General features: G+C 33.8%; 1 protein-coding gene across 1 annotated transcript in view; it reads right to left on the bottom strand.

Annotated features, from left to right (window-relative positions):
- Positions 1–14,252, bottom strand: part of LOC135318770 (usherin-like) — a 228,910-nt gene that overhangs the window by 124,762 nt on the left and 89,896 nt on the right. Inside the window, exon 4 of the mRNA XM_064477010.1 lies at positions 11,639–11,771. Coding sequence (XP_064333080.1) covers positions 11,639–11,771 — 133 coding nt within the window. The remainder of the gene's footprint in view (positions 1–11,638; positions 11,772–14,252) is intronic.

Genomic DNA, 14,252 nt, shown 5'->3' with positions numbered 1-14,252 from the left:
AGAAACTGTGTAGGTCAAAGAGAGAGGTCTAAAATTCTAGGATTTCAATTTAGGAAAAACTAAGTTTAATTCTGAGATATAAATTAAGCATTCAAATGGAGATTTTGGATAGTCTAATGTATGTAACGGTCTAGAGTTTAGGAAAGAGGCCTGGGGAGGGGGAGAGGGGATTCCAATTTTGAAGTCAAGTCATTCAGATGATATTTAACGTTATGAGACTGGAGGTGATCTTTAAGAGGGTGAGTGTATCTAGACGTGGAAACAGAGCCAAGGCTTAAGGCCTGGGATATCAATATTAGAAGTCAGGTAGATGAAGGAGAACTAGGAAATCAAGGGAAGTAGCAGCAACTAGAAATTCAGAGGCAAACCAGGAGATGATGCACTCTTAGATCCCAAATGAACAAAGTCTATCAGGGAAGAAGGAATGTTACTGACTCTGTTAAATGATGTTCATGGGTCACATAAGATAAAGATGTGAAATTAACTATTAGATTTATTATGTGAAAGTCAAGAGAGATTTGACAAATTTAGCTGAAATGTTTTAAAACTGCTAAAGCCAGATAGCAGTCAGAAGAATTGGAAAAGAGGGATTAAAGACAACTGTGGTTGATGATAGTCTGGGGGAATTTTGCTTAAAAAGAGGAGCAAAGAAATGAATCAGTGGCAGGTCGAAGAAACGGGGGTCAAGAAAATGTTTCTAATGGAAGAATAAAACTTATCTGTATGTCTTTTAAATGTTCCATTTGCACAAGAAAATTTTATAATATAGGAGTAAGTGGGGAAAAGGCTGGGAAAACATCCTTGATAAAATCTAGAGTATACAACAGAGGAGGGTAAATATAACAGTGTGAACCAGTAGCAGGCTCCTTTATGATCTGCTTTAATTTTCATAGTGAAATAGGAGGTAATATCAAGGCTCAAGTTTCAGAAGGGAACAAAATATGTACATAGTTGTCATAGAACAGGGCAACTGAATCAATGAGGGAAACGTGGGATGATTGCAGGGTAGTGTCCATGAAGCCTATGAGGTTTATGATCATAAATTTAAGGGAGACAAGACATCCTGACTGGGAACATTTAACCAGTACTATGGTATTGTCAAGGTAATACTAGCAAGTGAGGGAAAAAAGCAGGAGAGGAGACTCAAGGTGTGTGCAAGGAAGTGATTATAATATTTGATCATGAAACTTAAGCTGAGTAAGAAGGGAATAATACATTTCAAGGGAGTCAGGAATAGTGAAAAGTTGTTTGACCAATTGATTGAAGATCCCAGAGGAGCTGAAAGTGTACTGGATTCAGGATACCAGAGGGGACGAGCTGATAATACAAGCATGCATCAGATAGAAAAAGGAACTGCAAGAAATTTATATGCTATACAAAGTAATTCAAAGACTGCTTCTGGACAAAGAGAATTTCCAAAAGGCACTAAAATAAAAAGTGAAATTGTTGCTCAGTATAAGTCGTGAGACCACTAGTGAGTTGAGATCCACTGTGACAACAAAAGTTTAGAACCCTCAACTATTTTCAGTTTTAATTATTGGCAGTGAATAGATTTTGGGCAAACCAAAGAAAACTGATGTCAAAGTTTAAAAAAAAAAAAACAAGGGTAAAGTTGGGGCTCACAAAAGCCAGAAATCTCCAGGAAAAATTCGAAGAGGCAACAATATGGTCAATTCCCCAATTCTACCAAAATAACCCTTGGGACCAAGTAATAGGAATCTTCCTTGGTCAGGATGCCAGAGACCATCCATATTTGAGAACCTAGGGAGCTGCAGAGGTAAAGTATACAGTTGGTCAAAAAAAGAAAATGCTCTATCAAGTGTTACAGTAGTTGGACTTCCACTTCTGATTCAAGTTAAAGTTGCAAGAGATCATCACTTTGCTATCAAACTACCAAAATAAGCTACATAAACCATAAAATTATTTTTTCAATCCATCAAACTAGAGGTCACAGGAATCTGAATAAATTAAATCCTATAAAGTAACAAGCCTCTCATAGGAGGGTTGAGACCCATAGCTGCCCTTGTCCCTAACAGAGAGTTGAGAGGTAGCAGAATCAGTTACAGAGTAAGGAGACAGCAGCCACTCGTTGGCTGCAATGACAGATTAGAATCCCAAAAAGCATCAGCCACAGAGGGAATCTGCATCCACTCTGATTCTGTCAAGTATCTGAACCCAGTGGTGAACTAAATTATATTAAAACTGAAATAAGAAAAAAAAAATCCCTTTAAAAAATCACATAAAAAAATAAGATACTTAGGAATAAACCTGACCAAGGAGGTAAAGGACTGACATGCTGAGAATTACAAAATAAAACACTGATAAAAGAAACTGAAGATGATTTAAAGAAATGGAAACCTATCCCATGCTCTCGCATTGGAAGAATTAATATTATTAAAATAGCCATACTACCCAAAGCAATCTACAGATTTAATGCGACCCCTATCAAATTACCCAGGACATTTTTCACAGAACTAGGATTATCCTAAAATTTATAAGGAATCACAAAAGACCCAGAACTGCCAAAGCAATACTGAGGAAAAACAATAAAGCTGAAGACATAACCTTTCCAGACTTGAGACACTACTACAAAGCCAGAGTAAATGCAGCTTATTATTTAAACAAAAACAAGGGAAGACAGTAAATAGACATGATGTGGGAATTATCAAATAGGGACTTGGAAACACCTATGGAAAAAAATCTAAAAGATTTAGTGGAAATGGTGACAATATGTGATGGGGAAATATAAGCAAAGAAATGGAATCTGCCAAAAAGTAACTAAATGGAAATGCTGGAAATAAAAAGCATGATACTAAAAAAATAAAGACTTTCCTAGATAGGCTTAACAGCAGCCTAGATATGAAAGAGAAAATAGTCAGAGAACATCAAGACACATCAATAGAAAGTATCCAAAGAGAAACACTAAGAATTAAAAGAGTGAAAACAAAAATAAACAAATCAAAAATGTGCCCAAGATCTGCGGGATACTATCCAGTGCTCTAGCACAAATGTGACTGAAGTCCTAGAGTAAGAGGAGAAAGAATATGAAACAAAAACAGAAGAAAGAAAGAAAGAAAAGTTTAAAGAGATAATTATCAGAGTGTACAAAAGTAGTGAAAACATCAACTTAGATATCCAACAATCTAAATAAACCTCTACCAGTATAAATACTTTGGAAAGTACACCTAGCCACAACATAGGCAAACTACTAAAATCATAGAAAAAGTTTTAAGCAACAATAGGAAAAATGGCCTATATCACACAAAGGTGTATTGAATGATGGCTGACTTCTCACCAGAAACAATGAAGGCAAGAAGACAATGAAATGAAAATCTTTCAAGTACTGGAAAAACAACAACAACAACAATAATTAGCAATGTAGAACTCTATATCCAGCGAAAACATCCTTTAAAAGCAAGGACAAATTGAAAACATTTTCACCAAAGCTGAGAGAATGTGTTCCCCCACTAACTGAATTATAAGCAGTGGAAAAGGAAATTCTTCAGGCTGAGGAGGAATAACACCAAGTAGAATTCAGGATTTGCAAGAAACAATAAAGATTACCAGAAAGGACTAACATCTGAAGAAAGAAACTATTTATGGGGCTTACCTACACAAAACGCAGCGGCTTTAAACATCTAGTACATCATTGTTCTAAACTCAACTATTTTTTCTTCTCACCCTAAGAAAATTTTGATTTTGAACCAAAAAACAAAATGTAGTCCATGGTCATTATTTGAAAATATTTAAATTTCACAAATAACTGAATTAATATGGTAACATTAATATTTATAATAGCAAAATTCCACTGAGTACCAAACTTGAACCAAGTATATACTATTTATAAGCTTTACAGTTGCCCTGAAAACTATATATAAAACACATGCTACAAATGAGGAAACAAATTAGAAAATTGGATTGAGAAATTAAATTCTTTGCCAAAGTCACTTGGCTTTTAGGAAGCGTAATCATGATTCAAACCCAAATCTGTCTGATTCTAAATTTCACATCTTGCCTCTTGGGCATTAATTACAGCAATAATAATTTCTATCTACAATGAGTTAAATATCCAGTGCACATTTGTTAGTTCCTCAACCCATGTTAGAGTATATTATACTTCACACTTATGCTTTTTTACATGTAATAACATCATGAAGCTATTGCCATGTCTCTACCAACAGACATTTCATTTCTCTTAATGGTACACACTTTTCCATTCTAGGTATAAATTATAATCTATTTAATCCATTCCCTTTTGAAGTTTTAACAGGTTCCAATTATTTGCTACTTTAAGTGATTCTACAGTGAACATCTCTGTGTACATATTTAAAGCCTTGTTTAATAATATTCTTGAGATATATGTCCCAGAAGTACAAAATAGCAAGATATCCTAGAAGGAAACTCTTTGATGAAATAGATATCATGTTTTTACTTTTCATACTTTGGTAGGTTCTCCCAAACTCTTTCCAATACTAGTATTATCTCTTTCTTATTGTCAAACTTGGTACAAAATGATAAGCATTGTTTGAGTTTTATAATCTGTTTATTAGTCAGATGTTTCAATATTTACCTTTAGTGTTTCTGGCCATGGTATCATGCTAATAAAAATCTTCAGTCTGCCAGGATTATGGGAACATTTGCCTTTATTTTCCTCTACTGATCATGTATTTCACATTAATTTTAATTCAACTGCAGTTTTTATATAGTCTGATGTAAGGTATACATTTACCTTATCTTTTTTTGTAACACAGTTGGCCAACTGCCCTGATAGCACTGCTAGATCTCTCTTCTGCAATGCTCTGAAACACAAACTTTAATTAAAGCCCTCAATACATTTATACACTTTGGTTCAATAATCTTCTTCCATCCCATTTACCTGTCTTAATTCATCAATTTCTATACTTTTCTTTTTCTTTTTATCTAATTCCAAAAAAGTTCTCTCAGAAAAATTTTAGCATAATCTTAGCTAAACTAAAAGGAAAACTGATTTTCTTACACTTAGCTGAGGTTAGAAATGTTAACATTTGGGGCACTACTAGAAGTAAAAAATTAGTATTCCAAATCCAGAAAGAATAAGCAGGTGAATTAAGACACAATACATGGTAAAAACATGGTAGGGAGGTTGGAGCTAGCTTTAGATGATTATCTTTTTCTTCCCTGGGTACCTGCTTATAGTAAGTGTTCACTGATTTCTTAATGCCCAATTACCTTCTTAAGAAAGTGCTACACACTTTTAAATACATAATGGAGAAATCCCCATAGTTTTGAGTCATATGATTTTGTATTTTTAAATCCAAAATTTGGAGGGCTACCTCACACCAGTGAGAATGACCATCACAAAAAGCCCACTAACAATAAATGCTGGATAGGGTGTGGAGAAAAGAAAACACTGCTACACTGCTGGTGGGAATGTAGTTCAGTGCAGCCATTATGGAAAACAGTAGAGAGAGTCTTTAAAAACCTAAAGATAGAGTTACCCTATGATCCAGCAATCCTACTCCTGGCCATATATCTGAAGAAAACTCTAATTTGAAAAGATACAAGCACCCCAATGTTCACAGCAGCACTATTTACAATAGCCAAGACAGGGAAGCAACCTAAGTGTCCACTGACAGATGACTGGATTAAGAAGTTGTGGTATATGTATATATAGTAGAATACTACTCAGCCATTAAAAAGAATGAAATAATGCCACTTGCCACAACATGGATGGACCTAGAGATTATCATATTAAGTGAAGTAAGCCAGAAAGAGAAAGAAAAATACCATATGAGATCACCTATATGTGGAATCTAAAAAAAAAAATAATGACACAAATGAACTTATTTACAAAACAGAAAGAGACTTACATAGTAAACAAATTTACAATAACTGATGGGGCAAGGGTGACATGGGATAAGTGGGAGTTCAGGATTTGAGGATATTTAATACTATATAAAAATAGGTAAACAACAAGGTTCTACTCTATATACTGTATAGCACAGGGAACTATATTCAATATCTTGTAATAATCTAAAAAAAAATTAGAGAACTAAGGTAGTCTATCATCACAGTGACATTAGAGACTGCTTACAATTTACATGTCTGTTACCATGACTCTTCTAGGTTTTATGCCCAACTGGAGGCATTGAAATAAACATACAACTTGAAAAAAATGCTCTAAAAAGGGAAAGACACATACTGGTTGGTATGGATGATCTAAGTGTTTTCTATTTGTATATGTAAAATTCAGCACAAGCAAATCAGATTATTCCACAAATATGTACACATTACACGTATATACATCCCGGTAATATGTATATAGGGCTCAGTACAAAGCATTTGTTTGGTCCACTGATTCGTTTTCTAGGGGAGCAAAGACAAGGCTCACAGCAACAGAACAGTGTCATTGGCCACATATTACTAGTCAGGGATGAGACTCAAAGAAAAGGCTCTCTGGCAGCCAACATTCATGTGAAAAGTTGCTGCTTCCAGGGTGCAGAAACAAGGAGACAAACCCAAACAGAGAAAGAAATGGCATCTTGATTCCCTACAGGCCTTCATTTGATATGCCTGTGTTTGAGGCAGTGTCTGTTCCAAAGCAGAGACAGCCGGTCCAGCACTGCATGAGAGCATCTTAAATTCAGCTCGCAGTAATCTCGTGCACAATTACCTCTCCTGAATGAAACCATCTTGGATGTGGACAAAAGTATGGAGGACAGCGACTTAATTTTTTGATTAAAAAAAAGGAGCAAGCAAGAGAAAGAAAATGATTTATAATAAGTCCATGGGAACATTCTGTACCTATCTCTTTTCTGATTAGAGAGGTGGCAGGGAGCCTGGCTCATTAGGCAGAAGTAATGAGCCAGTCTATCTGCCATCTCTAATTAGAGAAAAGATACAGTAGGTACAACTGTACCTATAAATTGATAGAAAAAAGATAAAACTTATTTTTAACTACCCTTTCCTCCTGGAGCTCTCCCATGCTCAGAACTTGAGAAAATTTGTAATAAAAACTAACACTGGAAATAAACACTTTTCTAATGATATCTAATCAGAAGTTACATTTATTTTTACACAGTTTAAAAACAAATATCATAGTCAGTCCACACTGTCCTTTGAAGGCATTAATTTAACATTTAGTACACTGAAATAGAAGCAAGTCTTTTCAACCTCACAGTGCATAGTAGACAAATTTATGGCACTATTCAACACTTTGAGCAACATTTGGTGCAGTAAAACACTTTCAGAAGTACTAATGGGAATTAAATATTGAAATAAAGCTCACAAGATTTAATGTGTTATTAAGAATTTCTGCAGAGTACTTTATAAAATTCTTCAATATACTAATTAGACAAACCAAGTTTCTAAATATATAGGTTTCTTAAAATATTACTTCTTCACATAAGTTTAGAAGTAATATTTCTACAAGTTATATTTGCATCTGTAAGCATATACAAATTAAAACAATAGAGTCATTTATAGACATTTTTCTTTGGATCTCTCAACAATTCTATGGAAAGTTATTCTTAATATCTGCTTCACAATAAAAAATAATAGATGCTCAAGAGATTAATAATAGTGCCACTTACTAGCATTTACTCTATAACCAGAAGTATATTCTACACATACACTATCTCATATAATTCTTATAATATTCCTATCATTTATTAAAACATCATTTAATAGACTAGAAACCTGAGACTCAAAAGGGTACATATTAGATCAAAGGTACACAACTGGATTAAATTCAACCCTAAATTTGTTTGGCACCAGAACTTGGAAATTTAACCACAGCATTTTTTAATGTATGTTGAATATTAAAAATATATACTTTGTTCCTTTAAACTAGATAACTAGATAACTCAGGTCATGGGGGAAAATAAAATTTTTGCATTATTTCAGAATCAATAACAATACCTATAAATACCTATGTGACAACTCCAAAGCCATGCCCACGTATACGTGTATTGCAAACATCTGAAAAGATCTGAATGCCTACTATGTATAAATGATATGATTGTGTGACTATTAGAATTCAAATTTAGCAAGGTCATTGGATGTAAGGTCAACATAAAAACTGATGGTATTTTTATATAATAGAAACAAAATTAAAGTTCAAAAGCAATATTAAGCATAATTGCATGAATAAAAGGACCAACAAATACATAGGACTAAGTCTTACAAATATAAATGGGACCTCTATACAGGAAAATAAAACATTCATGGGAGAAATGAAGGAATAGATTATGTTCCTGGGTTCGAAGACCTGATGTTCTATAGATGTCTTTTCTCCCAAAATTGAGCTAAGGATTTAAATTCCAGCAAAATTTTTGTGAAAACTGAAAAGTGCTTCTAAAATTAGTAGCCAAGAAAACCTTAAAGGAAAAAAAGTTGGAGAAATTAAATACTTCTAGATATTAAGACTTTTATGAAGCTACAATAATGAAAACTAAATGTTTTAACTCAAGTATGGGAAAACAGATCATTGGAAACAAAATAGTGAGCTCAGGAACAAACCCACCCTTATATAACAGACATAATTTGTAGCAAAGCTCCTACTGCAAAGTAGTGGAGAAGTGACGAAAATGTTTCTGGGTCAATTAGATACTCAGGTGGGAAAAAGAATCTTGACTCCAATTTCATAACATACCCCAAAATCAATCCCAGATACAACACAGATCTAAATTTGGGAGATAAAATAGTACTTTTAAAATGACATTTGGGGGGACACCTTTATGTATCAGGGTTTGCAAAGCTACCTTAAACAGGACATAAAAGTATTAAGTTTAAAAGAAAAATTAGTAAATTGGACTTCACTAAAATTGAGAACTTCTATTGACTGAAGGAAAATCAAAGTATATGAAGTCCATGAATCTGTCAAAGAACTCATATTCAAAATACTGAATAACTCCTATAAATAATTAAAAGACAAACTATCCAATTAAAAATTGGCAGAAACTTAAATAGGTGCTTCACAAAAGAGCACAGCCACAAGACTAATAAGCATGTGAAAATGTTCTCAACAATCAATCATCAGGAAATGCACCACACACCCACCAAAATGGCAAAGAACGATAACCTACGACAAGGCTAAGTGTTGATAAGGACACAGAACAACTGAAATTCTCAAATACTGTTGGTTAGAACACCCCCTTTGAAAAAGTATTTCTTAAAGCTTAAAGAAAAAGCAACACACAATATAGATGACTCTTACAGGCGTAGTGCTTAGAAAAGGAATCAGACACAAGAGTACCTACTGCATGATTTAATTTGCACATGATTTAATTTGCACAAGGAAAGGCAACATTAATCTATGCTGATAATAGTCTAGACTAACACTAATCTGGGTTTACCTTTAGAGGTGGTATTCACTAGGAGTCTGAAATACAGGAAATGTTTGATAACTTTTTCTGGATGAGAATTATACAGGTATATATACATATTAAAAATTCATAAATCTATATCCCTTAATATTTATGCATTATGTTGCATGCATGTTTTGTATGTATTACAAATCTAAATTAATCTAGAATTTTTATAATCCAAAGTTATAAGACTATCAAAAAATTGGAGAAAGCATGTAACATAATATTATTAACCTTAATGAGTTTTTACAAATAAATAAGAAATTCCAGAGTGTAAATATGGATACACAGCATGAAAAAGGAATTCACAAATGAAATTCAAATTATCAAGAAATATGTGGAAAGCTACTCAAAATCACTAATGGTCAAATAATTCTAAGGCAGGATCCAACAACAGTTTTCAATGAAAGGAATGACAAAAGTGAAAAATGAATAGATAATTTGTAAGGTCCATGTTTAAGGAAGTATTTACCTGTATTTTTAAATAAGATTGTAATTTTTCACAGCCTTTCTGGAGGTAATCTGTTGTTAGGCTTTAGGGCAACCATTCTAATATGTATTAAAATATAAAATGACTATATATTTCAACCTAGCTACTTAACTTCTATGAATTTATATTAGGAAAATAATTGTGATATTATTATTAATAGTAGTATGTATCAATATGACTTAGTATACACAAGGCATGGTTATCTGTTCATTCAACACATACTGAGCAACTGCTATGTACAAAATGCTGGAAAAAGAATAGTCTTTGTTACGACATAGCTTCATTTGATCCTCACAATGGAACACTAATACCATCATCATTTTTCATTGGAGGTAACTACAGTTTAGAGACATTAAAACGTTGTTTCAGGTCATGTGGCTAGCAAATTAGGGAGATGGGATTTGAACTCAGGCAAAATGACCCCAAAGTATAGGGTCTTAAGGAACTCCACAGACAATTGCCCAAATGCACGTATATGTTGTGCGTATATATGTGTGTACATGCATGATAGGCAGATATAATATATAAACACAAATATAGTGTTTTCCATCAATAACTACTAATACGGAATTATTAGAAATAATTTAAGTGTTCATTAATATGATCTTGTTTAAAAAGATTTTGTTACCACTGCACAACTGAGCACAATACAGCCATTTTAAATGAGAAAGCGTATTAACAAGACATGTTTCTCATAACATTTGGAGGGGAAGTGTTTATTTCTAAGAGGGCTCAGAAAAAGCATATATAATAATTTCATTTTTGGAAAATTATTTTATTTATAACCACATCTCTAGCTATATGTACAAAAACTGTGGAAGGATATAAAAAAGTTAACTATATCTATGAATGCAGAAAAATGTAAAATGTTTTCTATTTCATAGAGTTCTATGTTATGTGGATTTTTTTATAATGAGAATTTATTATTGAATAATATGAAATAACTCATATTTCCATTTTAACATGTAGGCAATTTTATAGATGACTGTGTTTGTTATTCCAAGATAATTCTAAATTCAACTTCTGTTCTTTTCAGAATGTGATACATATTATCTTCTTATAATTATGTGGCCCACTTTAAGGGTGGGAAGACATGAATATCACAAATCCAGTTTATTACATGTTGAATATTATTTTTCAATTTCTAATACTCTTAAGTCCTACTTTAACAATAACCCTATAATAAAATCTCAAAAGGAAAAAAAAAAAAGAGACAATATAGTTTATTTCATGTTTTTACTTTAAAAATTGATCATAATCAACACATTCTAATTTGAAAGTTTCCCTTGTATCGTGAGTTGAATGATGGCCTCCAAAAGGTAAGTCCACCTGGAACCTGCAACTGGGACCTGATTTGGAAAAAGACTCTTTGCAGGTATAATGAAGGGTCTTAAGACTAGACAATACTGGATTAGGTTGGGCCCTAAATCTGACCACAGGTGTCCTTCAAAGAGAAGAGAAAAGAAGGGGAGGATGGCAGCAAAGATTAAAGTTATGCAGCTACAAGCCAAGGAATGCTAAGTAATGTCAGAAGCCACCAGAAAGACAGGCATGGAATGGATTCTCCCTCAAGAACACCCAGAAGAAACCAATACCGTGAATCCCCAATTTCAGACTTCTAGCCTCCAGAATAGTGGGAAGATGAAATTGGCTTTATTAAGCTACCCACCCAGTTGGTGTTAATTTGTTACATGGCAGCCCTAGGAAACCAATACACCTGGGTATTTCAAAATGTGATTTTTGACACATTTTTAGGAACAATGTAATCAGATAATATAATTTTCTGAAGTCAGAACCTTACCATTTAAACTCTGTCCTATTTGCATAGCACCAGAGGCAACATCCATAACTGAACCACTTAGCATTCTTGTATCAAAAGCTGTATAATCCTCTTCCAAACCATTGATGAAGAAACTGATTTTTGTCTGATGTACCTGTAAGAAATAACTGCCGTTATGATTTTAATTGCATAAACATTTATTTGACAATAACTACATTTCATCAGTCTTTCTCAAGTTCACTTCCTGCTTCTCTACTTTATTCAGCTGTAAAGACTGAAAATTTATTGTAATGGCTCAATGATAAATCTGTGTTTGTACATCTAGGTATAAATCTATACATTATAGTTCTATGCTGAGGTAATATCTACCAGGGTATGCACAGGTATGCATACTTGTGTGTCCCATATATTTAATAGCTCTGATTGCCACGCCTTTTCTAAGTTTTTTTTTTGAGATACGTTGTTTCTTTAGATACTCATTAAATTTGTTCCCATCATAGTTGGAAAGAAACAGAAATGAATGCAAAATGAGAAGTATTGAAACCAAGATATACTAACAATGTATTACACATAGACATAATTCAATTTAGGTTGCTAGTACAAAAGACGCCTTGTAAACATTTATATTCTTAGGTGTTGGTTATCTAGTCGTTAATTTTCAGTTGTTTTTCTCCAATTCAGAATAACAAAAATTTGTCAGTCATACTCTAGGCTCATCAGGCAACCTAACAACTCTCTACAGCAGGGGTCAACAAACTTCTTTTCTGTCAACAGCCAGAGGGTAAGTATTTTTACTTGTATGCCAAATGATTTGGTTTTGTGGTCCAAATGGTCCAGGTCACAACTGCTCAACTGAGCTATAATAGGAAAGCAGTCAGAGACAATACATGTGTGAATGGACGTGGATGTGTTCCAGCAAAACTTTTACAATAACAGGTGGCCAGCCAGATTTGTCCTGTGAGCTGCAGTTTGACCACCCCTGGATTACACCGAAAAAGTTATGAAATTTTTGTTTGCGGTGATCCCTGAGCCACCATTTCAAACTTTTATTCAGATTACTTCACTGAGAGAGAAATTTAATGTCTCACAGTTGAAAGGTTAGATGCTAACATTTTAATTAAAACAGCATCAAGTCACAGCATTCAAAATGCTATTCTGTTACAACACTGGCAAAAACTGATGAAAATAAACAATCACCTTCCAGCATCTTTAAATCACGTAAGTGACTGCCTTAAGAACAAATTCAAAGCACCCTCTCTCAAAAAAGAAAGAAAAAAAAAAGTGCACATACACACACAAACCTAGAAGTTAACATCCTAATTACTTGGCAGTATCAGTTCTTCAAAAACTTATTCAATATAGATTTTCTCCTTTCTATCCAGCCTGGTTCATTAAAAACCATGTTGTTTCCTAAATCCAGTGACCAGTGCTTTATTTTACTTAGTTGTAAAATAAAGCTTTAACATAAAGACCTAAAATCAAACCCAACCTTCTCATGGACCTGGACATACACCTCTCTGCTGCATTTTTTCCCCTTCCCATTTTTTACAGCCTGTTACTGTCATTTGGTGTTTGACTGTTATCATTATAAAAGATACAGGCTTTTCTACTTTGTTATTTGTAGCATTATCTCATGTTTTACAACATCTTCGCGCAACATGCAGGCACATGAAATATAACTAGTGAAAAGTTCTCGATGGTATTAATGCATAAAAAAGAATGTGGTTCCATCTCTACTGTCTTTACCCAGCCAAAAGCTGATGAACAGCCAATTTTCCTTTATCACATTAGCACAGCCATGAGGGAAACACATTTGTTCTAGTCAGCTACACTAAAGATACTATTACCAATCTAACATATACATGTTTTATATCAGCAGTATTCTCAGAGCATGAGAGAGCCAACAATATATTAACACTAGCATGACAGTTTATTTAAGAAAAGAAAATTGTCTCTGTAGAGGGACAGAAGTTAGAAATGTATGGCTAAAGCTCAGTGTCACTGGTCTAATAAAGGTAATAATTCTTTGGCTTTCTTTATAGCAGGTAACACTCCTGTGACAGTCTGTCATATCATTCAAATAAAAATGTTGTCTTTTACAAGTTTAAGTGCACCTTTATTTTGAGTCAGATAGAAAGTATGTTTTTGATTTTCTGTATTCCCTGTATTGTATCTATAGTCAAGAGTTCAGGACCTTCCTTTTTTTTTTTTTTTTTTATCAACTCATCACATATTTGCTTAGTAGAAGGATTCAGTGTCACTTGCAGTGAATTCCGGAAGAATGTTTTCACTTTGTTGGTACTTAAAACACTGATTAATGATGATCCCAAGCCACTCTCGCCTGCTGCCCCCTCCCCTACCACCCACCTTTCTACAAATAAGATTAAATCTTCTTTGGTGTTCTGTACCATGTTGTATATCCCAAGATTCTCGAAACTACTTTGCAATTCAGGTCTAGGTCCCCATCACACTGAAACTGTGACGCTGGTGGTAGCTCTTTGCAATAGCTCATCCTGATGATCCCCTTGCCAGTTATTTAGGGGAATAGGAATATATATGATGGAATTTCTAATTTGTGAAAAGAAAGCCTTCTCCCAAAGTGAATTCCCCATGCCCCCCGCAACCCCAATCTTTC

This window comes from Camelus dromedarius, chromosome 21 (assembly GCF_036321535.1).
Source record: "Camelus dromedarius isolate mCamDro1 chromosome 21, mCamDro1.pat, whole genome shotgun sequence".
Classification (NCBI taxonomy): domain Eukaryota; kingdom Metazoa; phylum Chordata; class Mammalia; order Artiodactyla; family Camelidae; genus Camelus; species Camelus dromedarius.
Note: the sequence above shows the minus strand (reverse complement) of the source record. Positions and strands in the feature narration are given on the sequence as shown.